Source organism: Quercus robur, chromosome 10 (genome assembly GCF_932294415.1).
Source record: "Quercus robur chromosome 10, dhQueRobu3.1, whole genome shotgun sequence".
Lineage (NCBI taxonomy): Eukaryota > Viridiplantae > Streptophyta > Magnoliopsida > Fagales > Fagaceae > Quercus > Quercus robur.
The window spans coordinates 40196658-40209182 of record NC_065543.1 but is presented as its reverse complement, the minus strand read 5'-3'; the positions used below and the strand labels follow the sequence as shown (position 1 = coordinate 40209182).

The window sequence follows — 12525 nt, the reverse complement described above, 5'->3', positions numbered from 1 at the left end:
ATGTATAAAAGGGAGGATTCTTCTTTTTTCTTTCTTGAAATTTCCAATGTTGGCAATGTGAAAATAGTGTTGTTTACAAAATTTTCTCCTAGCTTTTTTTTTTTTTTTTTTTTTTCTATATATCTTAAGTGGGGGATTGAGATTGAAATTCTAGACACTTCCGTTGGAAATACCAATAAATGCTAATCTATCTATATAATATTTGACTCTAAAAAAATCTATGTAGTATCTAAAAGCTAAAGCATAATATTTATTGTTGTTACACTACTATTGAGCTATATCAATGCAATATTTTAGTCCATTTTGGTCCAGTCGGTTTATTTCTGGTCCAGATTGGTCTTTTTTGGTCAATTCGGTTTATTTTGGTCCAGTTCGGTCCAATTCAGTCTATTTCAGTCCATTCGATTTATTTCAGTCCAGTTTGGTCTATTTTGATCATTAGGTTTATTTTGGTCCAGCTCGGTCTATTTCAGTTCACTTCGGTTCATTCAGTCTATTTTGGTTCATTTTGGTTTTATTTCAATCCATTTTGGTTATTTCAGTCCATTTCTATCTAGTTCGGTCCACTTAGCCCACTTTGTTCCATTAATAATAAATTATACATTCTAGTATTAATATTATATCACATATCAAAATAGTTATATATTCTCACACATAGTGTGCCAAGCATTTAACCTAACAAAAATTACTTTATTATAGCTTCAACTTAGATTTCTACCTAATTATCTCTTCTTCTTCTTCTTTTTTTTTTTTTTTTTTTTTTTTTTTTTTGGTGGTTGTAAAATCCTAATTATCTCTTGATTGTAGCATAAAGTTGAAAATTTCACGCTACCAAATTATAGCTGCAAATTGAGCATATGCTACATTGCTTATAATTCTTAGGAGGTGGTAATAGTTAGGAAAAGGGAGATATTTTTTCTTTGAAACAAATACTCCTTCAATTAATTCTTGTTTATTCCTCACTCTTTCTGACGATAATATGAAGGCACAAAGAAAGTGGACATAAAATGTCTTATTTGCAATACTAGTCTCCTTAACGTTGATCATGCAATGAGTTGATAAGTCAAAGAAAAACAATTAAACTCACTTCAAACGTCAAGAGGGAAATAACTTAGATCATCAATTAAGGCTTCTATATATATATATATATATATATATATATAATAGGTGAAGCTGAAAGAAACTCAAATTAGAATTCCAAATTAGAGTTTCAATTTTGCGCCATGTGTCCTAAATTATTTATTTTTAAAGAGTTTTGTTTCTTAATTTTAGAATCAAATGTAGGACCACATTATAAATATTCATCCAAATGAGTTATTAAATACAAAAACCAAAGAGTCTAGAATAAATAAATAGTAAAAAAAAAAAGAAAAAAAAAGTGCTTCACTATAATTTTTATAAAAAAAAATGGACAATTTACATTTTATACCTAATAATATTCTTACAATTTTTTTTTTAAAGAGTTAACAAAATATAAAAATGACTATCAATAGTATTTAAATTATATATATAGGAATTATATTATGCTTCTTATTGTATATATTTAAGTGTATCCATGCATATGCATGGAGTTACAAGCTGATTGCTTAATAATAAAAGAGGTAGGAATATAGAGATAGCCAAGAGAATTATGTGGTCGAGAGCATAGTAGTTCAACTAGCACTTTTAAGGATTTATAACAAAGACCGTTAGGTTTCAACTTTCAAGTCTCCCTTCTCCTATTATAATTATCAAATGGTAAAATACTATTTTGATCCCTAAATTTTACCAAAAGTTTGGTTTTTATTCCTAAATTTTAAGAAGTTCATTTTTCGTCCCTAAACTATTAAAAAATTCGTTTTTCATCCTTAAACTATTAAAAAAAATTTATTTATGTCCTTAAACTTTGTCAAAAGTTTGTTTTTATCCTAAACTATTGAAAAATGATCTTTTTTCATCATTGTTTTTGTTTCCAAACTATTGAAAAAATTCTTTACGAAGTTTAAGAATAAAAAAAGAACTTTTTAAAGTTTAGGGACGAAAATCAAACTTCTAGCAAAATTTAGAGACCAAAATAATATTTTACCCATTATCAAATTATAAAAAAAAGAAGAAAAAAAAGAAGAAGAGAGATTTGTTATATTACTAGAATAGTAGTAGAAGGCCCAATAGGAAATATTTACTTTTCACTATTAAAAAAAAAAAAAAGAAGGCCCAATAGTAAAGGTTCCAGCCCATATAGTTACTAGGCCCAATAGTTCTCCAATTGAAAAAAAGAAAAAGGGTAATTGAATTTAAAAAGGACCTCAACAACACTCAAAACCCGAGAGTTTTTTATTCCTTTGGCTTGCTAAATTCTCAAACGTAAATCTTTGGTCGCAGCTTTTGATCCAATCTTAAGGTAATCAATCTTAGATCGGTCTTGTTCTCTATTCCTTTTCATAGTAAACTAGAAAATTCCCTCTTCATATTTCTTTATTCAATTAATTTTACCATGTTCTCAGTGCACTTCTAATTTTCTGCTTGTGGGTATTGTTTGTACAAAGTTAATTTCTGCTAAAAAAAAAAATCTATGCTTTATATAATTCTGTATATTTATCCAACATGGGTTCTGTCTAGGTGTAGTTTTCCCATCTGGGTATGTTGTGTTTTCATTTGCCATTTCAGTTTTGCTCTGAATATGATGTTCTTTTTCCTTTGGATTTTTTATTTATTTATTTATTTATTTTTGGGAAAGTGGAACTAATTAAGTGTACGGAAGGGCAAAGCATGTTTAGAAAAAGAAAAAAAAGAAAAGAAGTTTCTTGTTATTATTTTGGCATAAGTAGAGTAATTAGGGATTGATTTCTTATCATGTGGAAAACCATCTATTATTGGGGTTATTGAGTTGTGTAATTGAAATCTTGGATGTTTTTGGGAGTAGTTGAGAGCTTATCATTACTTTCTCATGGGTTATTTGTCATTGGCAAAAATGCATTGATTGGAAATGCAAACAGGCTTTTAGTCTAAGAAGCATGGAAACAGACATTGGCATGGGGCATGGAAACTTTACGACATGGTGGAGATAGAACAATTAGTATGTGTGTGTGTGTGTGTATATATAATTTGCTTATAGGGTTATATTTATTTTAAGTTTTCAAAATAAATAGCAACTAACATATCTAAAATTAAAGGAATTATTAAAAAAAAAATTTCCCTCTCCTAACAGGCTAACACACTAAGGACACGCATGCAGGGAATGCCGTGTCTAGTATGGTTATGTCAGGGATTTTGGAGTGTCCATGCTTCTTAGCTTTTAGTAGATACTTTATTTATCATGAAAAGCATAAGATGAACCTTGTTAGCTTATAATATAAAAGGGGTGGACCCTTGTGCCTGCATCTTCTAGGATAACTATTTTGTGGGAATATCGTATTGTAACATGATACAAACTGTTCTTATGATTACAGAGAAAATTTCATACTGAAAGGTAGTAACCTGCTCTTTCAATTTTGTTTTAAACCTTTGTTCTTCAATTTATGATTGTTTCTCGGTTGCTTCTGCCATGATTCTAATTATGTGGCTTCAAGTTGCTCTCTGTTTGGAATTAATGTTCGTTGGTGTCTGGCTTGAGCTTTGAATTTTTGTTATTCCTAACACTTTAATAGGATCTGCATTTGGCTAAAATAAATCATTTGGGTTTGCCAGGCAATGGGAAAGGACTCAAAGGCCAAGGACTCAGGTGCAAAGGGTAAGGGAAAACAGGCAGCAAGTGGGAGTGATGAGAATGCATCAAAGGGTAAAGGGAAAGGTGGAAAGGCAGCAGATGGGCTTGGCACCTGTACATATGTCAAAGGTTTATTTATTAACTTTTACCCCATTGCCCTAGTTTTTTTCTAGTTTTGACTTCATTTTGTTGTTTGTTTGTTTGTTTTTTTTTTTTTTTTTGGGTTCTTGTTGTCATGCTATTTATTGTGGCCGTTTATTTTTTCAGCAAGGCATATCTTATGTGAGAAGCAAGGGAAAATTAATGAAGCATACAAGAAGCTGCAGGATGGCTGGCTTAGCAATGGAGATAAGGTTCCGCCAGCTGAGTTTGCAAAGGTAATCATCAGGATATTATTATTTCTTGAAGCTTTCTTTGTAATAGTTTGTTGCCCTCCTCTATTTGCTGTCTGCCTTTATCCTGAGCTTTTACTACTATCTTATGGAGATACTTTACATGTACTTGGGTTAGAAGCTGCAACTGTTTTTAAAACGTTTATTTATTTATCCTTTGAGCGTAATTTTACATTCAAAGATTGATTCTTCTGTCTTGTAATTGAAGCAAAGTTTTTTTTTTTGGGGGGGGCGGGGTTATCTTTGGGGACCTCATCTTGAAAACCCTCTTCATTTGTTCCCCTTGACGTGAGTTGATTTTGATATGAACTTCCATTATTTTGAAACCATGGGTGCATTAGGAGTTAATTAAAAAAAAAAAAAAAAAAAAAAAAAGAGCCTTTGCAGACATGTTGAATTGTTGATACCACAGGCAAGGACAAGGTGATTGCTAAAAGGTACAAAACTGGTTAAAGTAAAAGAGAACAAAGAGAATCAACATTTTCTTCCAAGAGATATTCTTTGTTGTATCGGGGTGGAGCTGAGGGGTCACAAACTCACAATATTAATAATTGTTCTGGTTGATGTCATGGTATGCTTCAGTTTTGTTGGACAAAACATCAGAAGCTCTTTTGTCTTTTATGAATGGTGTGATTTTAGAGTAAAATGATTGTAAACATTACCAGCTTTGACTTGTGATTTTGTTTTTAATTTATTATGCTTTCTTGATGCAGGTAGCTCAAGAATATTCTGAATGTCCATCAGGGAAGAAGGGTGGAGATCTTGGATGGTTTCCACGAGGTAAGATGGCTGGTCCATTTCAGGAGGTTGCGTTCAACACACCTGTTGGGGTTACAAGTGCACCATTCAAATCAACGTATGGTTTTTATATCCTTGATTTCCGTTATTTACATCAGAGTTCACATATGCAGTCTAGCTAAGGATTATTTTTATTGTTATTTTTTGTTGTTGCAGACATGGATACCACATAATCTTATCTGAAGGGAGAAAGAACTGATTCTATGCAGTAGAATTAAGCTGAGCGTGAGATGAACTTAGTGTGGAAAATAACATATGGGATTCACTTGGCTTAATGCCTGGATGTTGCTTTCCTTTAAAGTAAAATGTTCTTGAAGTCTGTATTTTGGATTGGTAAGGATTTTCTGGGTGTATATTGATCAGTAATCCTATTGGATGAACATCCTCTAGTTATCATGGAGTTTTTAAAATCCTATTTGTACATTTTGAAGATTGGTATCCTATTGGATTAAGATCCTATTTCTTAAGGTAATTCTATCATGGAAATTCTAAAATCCTGATGATCCATTTTTAAATTAGGAGATTGGATTTTGGTACGTCATCAATGGTTTAAATAAGTAAAAAAATGGTGATAGTCAAAGTTGGGTTTAATGTTGATGATTGAACAAAATTCAATTCATTCATTTTAAAATGGATGCATAGGATTTTATGAACTTACTCACAATTGAGTTACTTTTAAGATTTCTAGAGAATCCTAAGCCGTTCATACTTATTAGAGACCCTTGTTTAATGATCAAGGGTGTAGATGTAGCATTGATGGAAAGCAATTCATAAATAAGAAAATTAATGAAGAATTATTACTAATAATAGTAAAAGAAAAAAGCCAATAAGTTCTAGTTTAAATGCTTTTATTTTTTTTCCCCCTTTTTTGGTCCTCTCTTATAAAATAATATTGAGATAAAAGGTAAGATTGTACATTCATGATCTTGGTGTATGTAACTTACCAATAATAGTAGTGAGAGAGAAAAAGAGAGTTTGGACAACTTTGGGCTTTCCGTATATGTTTGGTATATACATATAGAGCTAATCCAAATAAGAGTTGCAACACTTTTTCGTTGATGAATAAATACTCCCGTCTTATTAGTAGTCTTAGACAAATGGTTTAGGGACCTCTTTCCAATTCAATTTAATCTTTTTTAATGGAATAATTTGGTTCAATATCAAGTTAAATTATTTTGTCTCAATTAATGACCTAATTTGGATTTGGTTGCAATTAGGAATATAAACCAAATGTATAGACATAAAATCAAAGTTTCATAATATATCAATTCATTTGGAAAACTATCCATGAACTAACCCAATTGCCTCACACACAAGGGGAGTGTAGCCAATCTACCAATCCACCAAAACCGATCGCCAATTTTTTTTTTTTTTGCTTCAAGTTAGGTTGGATTCTGGTCAATAAATTCACAAATCTATCTAACTCAATCCAATCTACTTATATTTGAATATATATTACATATTTTATTTACTGTTTTGCCCCTACTTGATTAGTATAAAACAAAAATTCTAATCTATTAAATTATTTTCTCATTTCAAAAGATGGCAAAGGACAGCAAAATAGTTGTAATATTGCTACTATTTTATTTTGCTTCTCAACTGAGTTGGGATGAAATCATTTGATATCTTACTATTTAAATGCCATTTGGTTTGATTATTTGTCTTGGTTTGATAAATTGAGTGTAGTGCTATTTTAAATTGGAACCAAATATTTTAATATTTTATGTTGTTTTCTCTTTTCTAGTGGAACTAGGATTTATTTGTGCCTTTTCAAGTTCAATTAAAATCTTTTTTTCTAGTGGAATTAAGATTTTAATTATTTTTCTTTTTCCTTAACCAATCTAAATCAATTGGGTTTTATTTCGATCTGATCATAGTGGGAAAAACCCCTTATGTCAGGACATGCACACCCGACACCCAACTACAAAATATCAATCCGTCGGATCTGACTCCATTACATTAACAATTGTTTGTTTTGGGCAAGTAATAAGTAATAACCAAAACCTTTTTTTGAAAGAAGGTATCATTAAAAAATTAGTTACTACTTTTGCACACCGAAAAAAAGTGCAAATTCATTATCAAAGTTATAACTTATACAACAGGCACAAGACTACTATTTATCGTAATGCTCAACAATCTAAAGGCGAACAGGTTCACCCGTGTCCAATCCCAATCTTTGAAGACATACAAGAATGATTACAATTCATCATAATGATCAACAAGCTTAAGGCCCCAGCTCATGTCCTCACAATGCCTCACATGGGGTACAATTTTACCTGTGTCAACCCCGACCTTTGCCTTGCAGTCATAGAAGGGAGGTGCATGGAAGCAAGGTTCCATTGACATGGCTCGACGACAAGGTGGGTCGGGGGCAGTCCCATTCTCAGGCTTGTATAGTATCCATGGCTTTAACCCTCCAAGACCTTGAGCCACATACCCGAAAGTTGACCATGAGCTTGTGACCAACATATCAGTCATGCTCAGTAAGTACATCTCTGCCCATGCCTTCCGGTTGTGCACTAGCTTCTCTGTTTGTTGATACTCTTCATGGCTCGGCTGGAAAATGCCAACCACCTCACCGGTTACAGTTGGATGTTCCCAATAAATATCTCTAATCTTTTCAGAGTACCCGGAACTTAATGATGTCATCAGAACAGCTTTAGACTTCTGAGTTCCTTTGGATGGGCTGATAATGTGTTGCTCTCTGTTGATTTCTGGCAAAAGATTCTCCTTTATGGTACAAGCTAGGATTTGGTCAAGTACATGCTGAAATGGACCAGTCCCAACATCAAAGACCCTGATCTGAATGCCTATTCTTTCTTGTGCTCTAGCTAAATAGGCTTCATAGTATCTGGTAATAAGTCCCCAAACCTGATTTGTGGGGTGGAATAGATATCGGCCTAAGAAGTGGAAAACCGTATCCCTATTTGGGAAGAGATTACTCAATTCTTGCTCAAAAGAAGGGATTAAGAAAATAGATGGGATGAAGTAGTTATCTGTTTTCACAATCAACCAAGGTACTTTCTGCAGAAAAGATTGATCCTCATCACAGAAGAAAAGCTTATCATGATCGCCATAATCATGGGCTAGATGGAGGTACACAGAAGATGGTATCAACCCATTCAAATTTGCAATTGTATTATTCTTCACCATTTTCCCGTAACATTGAGGGGATTCCTGATTGAAGCTGTTGAAATGATTTTTAAGGGGAAAATCTGGGGGAAGAAACCAGGAAACCTCTGGAAACGGTTCACAGAAGAGATCAGCCACATCAACTCCAGGGTCAACAAGTAGGACACGGTTTGTGAGGAGGGCATATAGAAATGATGAAGCTAGGGTAAGTATCCTATTCCCTAATCCACTATAGGAAATCCATACTACATAATTACATTCTGAGGACCCAGTGGAATGACCAGACTTCAGTTGCTCCAAGGTTTTGTTATACAATTCAGTATAGGGTCCACATTTTTTATGTAGAGCTTCATATCTTCGTAACCTGGAAGTGAGGTAAGAGGAAGGTTTGTGTGATAGCTCCTTGCGATATTCAGCTGACTGATACCTGCTGATACAAGATCGATCATCAAATCCAGCAGAAAGTAACCCTCTAAGCAGTTTATCCTTTGGTACCCCAGTGGACTGAACAGCATCATCTTCTGAACCTATGAATTAGAAGAGTACATCATCATGAACAAATCATGCCTCCCAGAGATACAAGTAAAATACAAACAACCATGATCAATGTGGATACAACACCAATTATTGGGCAGCGAGAGTATTATCTGACAGATCAATTTGCAGTAGTGGGAGAAAAAGTAGGATAAAATACTATCAGTATTTTACACCTCTAAGTTTGAGGTTGCTTCTAAATCAGCCCATTGACTATAAAAACTTGCAGTTTACACCTTCAAGTATTACAACATTGTCAAAATCAACTAATAAAAGAACAAAATTTTCACCAATTACATTATCTCTCAGGTTTTGGAAATAGCAATGAAAAATAAGAACCATGACAAGCTAAAACAGGAAAGAAATCATGTTTGTTAGTATGTACCAACAATAGAAAGTTGGGGCTTCTAGCTCAAAGCAGAAAAAAGGTAGGGGCATACATATTAAACAAAGGTAACTTCACGCGCATTTAATTATCATAGATCTGAATACCACTTTTTGGCATCTTAAAAGAAAGGCGAAAGTAAAATCCTAGATATTTTAAACTGAATTGAATTTAACAAGTCCATTTTCCCCCCAAAAGATTTCTTCCAAAAATGTCTTTTTCCAAATGTTTGCTAGGTAGCAATTGCTTAAAATTCTTTCAACATTGTCAATCTTTAGAGTGTGGATTTTTGCCTCCTTTAATCCAATCTCTGACACAAGAAGACAGATTAAGAAAGGTGGAAACTTTAAAACTAGGAGCACACCAAAAAATGATATCAAAAGAAAAACAAGTTTCATTAATGAAACAAATTCAGTAAATATAAATAGCCTCAAACTACTTATCTGAGGTATTAGGAAAACTTTATAATGGTATGAGATTTAGGTAAAAGTCATGGCTCTTGATTGACTAAACATGAAAGTACAAATATAGCCGGCCCCAAGTAGCTATTAAGACATACAGAACTTCTTTGATCTAATGCAGATTAACTTAGTGTTGAACTTGTTCTCAATACCAAAAATGTAGATTAAAGTCAACTTCTTTCCACACTTTCACCTAAAAAAGACATGCTCAATCTTTATTTTTACTATTTATTTTGATCATTCGATAATTGGGCATCTGAAGTGTCATTTGAGCAACATGGCTTTTAATCATAGTGAATAAAAAAACCGAGCAGCATTTTCACATGTAAGCATCAATGACAAAAACCCAACACCAAAAGCACCCAAAAAAAGAAAAATCTAAGTACACACAAACTCAAACTTGAGTCCAACACTTGAAACCTTAAAACCCCAGAAAGCAAAAGTACCTTTTTTGGGACCCACATCAACAAACCTTGCCTCTGCAGCAGCTATCCAAACTTTATCTGAAGGAGGGTCTTTGAGAACTACAGAAACTGAAAACAGAACCGAAATAATCATCAGACAAACCACAACGATCCCCACCAGCCTCATCGGGTTGGACCCGGATTTCCTATCTGGATCTCTCACAACAATGTGGGAATCCGAATTCGGTGACCTGGCTACGCCATTACCATTCTCATCATCTTGGTTTTTCTTGAACCTCTTCATATCATATCATATAGGTGGTGGAATTGGGACTCTCATCTGGATCTGGGTCAGGTCCAGTTTGGGGAGAGATGGGTATTCGGATCTGGGTCCAGTTGGATTCAATGTGTGAGTGTGTGTTTGTGTTGCAGAAGACTGGTTTGGTTTTTTGTCATGACTTATGACTATGAAATTGTGTTCTGTCTCAAATGTGATTCAAAGCTTTGAACGAGGGACAGTGAGTGACGGTGACAGGGCAAGGATTCTGTGTAGTCGGTAGGAACTGGAGTTTTTACAACCGGACACGTCTTCATAGTGATAAGGCACGCATAGTTCGGCCATTAAAAAAATAAAGGTGTTACGTCCATAGTATTTTTACAATATTTTTACAATAAATCATATGTGATTAGTTGTTACTTGTTAAAAGTTGAACATAACACAAAGATTATTTTTTTGTCTCAATAATAACAACGGGTAACAAGGAACAGTGAGTGACGGTGACAAGGCAAAGATTCTGTGTAGTTGGTAGGAACTAGAGTTTTTACAACCGGACATGTCTTCATAGTGATAAGGCACGCATAGTCGGCAATTAAAAAAATAAAGTTGTTATGTTCATAATATTCTTACAATATTTTTACAACAAATTATAAGTGATTAGTTGTTACTTGTTCAAATTTAAATCTAACATAAAAATTACTTTTTTGCCCCAATAATAACAATCGGTAACAAGCTACCACTTATAATTTGTTGTAAAAATGTTGTGAATAAATCATTTCTCTTAAAAAAAAAAAATGCTAGATATCTAAAGAGGAGTGTTATGTTCACAAAAATCATAGGTGGTAAGTTTTTATTAATTTTAATTTAAATTTACAACTTAAATTACTTTTTTGTCCACCTATAACAACCAATAACTAACAATCCATAATTTAGGATTTGTTGTGGTGGTTGAATTGGCAGGTTCATGGTTTTACTGCCAGTTTTCTCGATATTTTTTGGACGAATTTTGTGTTTAATTCTAGGGTTCAACCGATTGGTTTGATCCGATTTTTAAAACGTTAAGTTAAATACAATCACCACCCTAAGATTTTGGCTAATAGTACTAACTATCGCTATCAAAACTTTTCAAAAATATCAAATTTTCTTGTTAAGCTCAAACTCAATTAAAATGGTTTGAAAATTTCTCATCTACTTTTGCTCCCTCCTTCTTCTATTCTCCATTTTTAACTATTATTTATCCACTAATTAGTTATCAAGTAAGGTTTTTATGTAGCTTAAATTGCATAGATTTTTATGCAACCTATTGTGTGGTATCCACCTGTATTATTTAAGTTACATGACTCATTAAAAATGTCATGTGACTATAAATATACACGAATAGTTTTTTTTAACCATCACATAGTGGGTTTCATAAAAGATTTTCCTTAGTTTTTTTTTTTTTTTTAATATAAAATAGAAATTCTATTCTAGTATAATCTAAGTGTATATGTGTATGAAGCTCTCTCCTAGAGACTTAAACCCCAGCCCTTACTCCTCACACCTCACAACACTTGTACTTGTGAAGTGAGTATCGCACATCCTCCAAGGATGTGCGATGGCACATTTTCCTTCATTATGTAGACACTCATTTGTGCATATAATGGCGCCATAATACAGTTATTAGGAGACCTATATAGTTAAGACAAGCAATTAAAATAGAGACGATAACAAAGAAATAAAGAACTTTAAAGTCATTTGTTGGTGAAGCGCAAATGGGATATTTTATAAAAAAATCTTTGGGTATTAGCCCATATGGTCATTGGAGATTTTTTTTAATAATCTCTGGAGTCATGATGCTACGAGGCAACCCACATGGTCTGAAAATAGTGTAACCATGATAATCCTTCTTTGATCATGTAATCACAATATTTTATCTATGTTCCTGATTTTGATAAGTGAAAAAGGATTTTTAATATATATATATATATATATATATATATAAAGAGTCCGAATTTGGTAAGGACAGGTCAGCATTTTACTTAAAATTCAATACATCCTACCATACCTAATAACATCTCAGTAAACTCTTAATTTGGGTGGATTTAAATATGAGTATTAGAATTGATTGGGTGTGGTTGTACTTATTCTTAAATATGTAATAAGATAATGTGACATGTTGGGATTTGAAAGGTAAAACATAAGTTTTACACCACATCCTTACAGAATTTAATCTCATATATAAAAGCACGCAAATTTCACAAATTACTAAGTATCTTATTAATAAGGCTATTTTCATCATAACATTATTTTTAGATGAAGTTACATTTTAACCTTTAAAGTTTGATATTGTTTTTATTTTGGTCCATCAAGTTTAATTATATTTTCAAAATGGTCCTTCCGTTCATCTCCATTACTAATCTAGTTGTTAAGAGAGCGGGGGAGAAGAAGTAACAATCATCATTTTGTTGGCACAAAACT

General features: G+C 32.9%; 2 protein-coding genes across 2 annotated transcripts; one reads left to right on the top strand and one right to left on the bottom strand.

The window, feature by feature from the left end:
• The first annotated feature begins 2252 nt into the window (after nt 1-2252).
• LOC126702631 (uncharacterized) lies at nt 2253-5342 on the top strand. Its single transcript, XM_050401393.1, has 5 exons — nt 2253-2380; nt 3667-3814; nt 3953-4062; nt 4791-4933; nt 5032-5342. Exons 2-5 carry the CDS (start codon nt 3670-3672, stop codon nt 5072-5074), a joined length of 441 nt encoding a protein of 146 aa, XP_050257350.1. The 5' UTR covers nt 2253-2380; nt 3667-3669; the 3' UTR covers nt 5075-5342.
• Nucleotides 5343-6920: 1578 nt separating this feature from the next.
• On the bottom strand, nt 6921-10327 carry LOC126701532 (galactoside 2-alpha-L-fucosyltransferase-like). Its single transcript, XM_050399689.1, has 2 exons — nt 9834-10327; nt 6921-8534 (listed from the first exon to the last, which is right to left on the bottom strand). Exons 1-2 carry the CDS (start codon nt 10093-10095, stop codon nt 7072-7074), a joined length of 1725 nt encoding a protein of 574 aa, XP_050255646.1. The 5' UTR covers nt 10096-10327; the 3' UTR covers nt 6921-7071.
• Nucleotides 10328-12525: the final 2198 nt, after the last annotated feature.

Excerpts from the sequence above, each read along its gene's own strand:
- LOC126702631 (XM_050401393.1), top strand. The coding sequence starts at position 3,670 with ATGGGAAAGGACTCAAAGGCCAAGGACTCAGGTGCAAAGGGTAAGGGA. Across the intron at positions 3,815-3,952 it reads CACCTGTACATATGTCAAAG|CAAGGCATATCTTATGTGAG; the intron begins GTTTATTTATTA and ends TTATTTTTTCAG. Across the intron at positions 4,063-4,790 it reads CGCCAGCTGAGTTTGCAAAG|GTAGCTCAAGAATATTCTGA; the intron begins GTAATCATCAGG and ends TTCTTGATGCAG.
- LOC126701532 (XM_050399689.1), bottom strand. The coding sequence starts at position 10,095 with ATGAAGAGGTTCAAGAAAAACCAAGATGATGAGAATGGTAATGGCGTA. Across the intron at positions 8,535-9,833 it reads TGATGTGGGTCCCAAAAAAG|GTTCAGAAGATGATGCTGTT; the intron begins GTACTTTTGCTT and ends TCTAATTCATAG.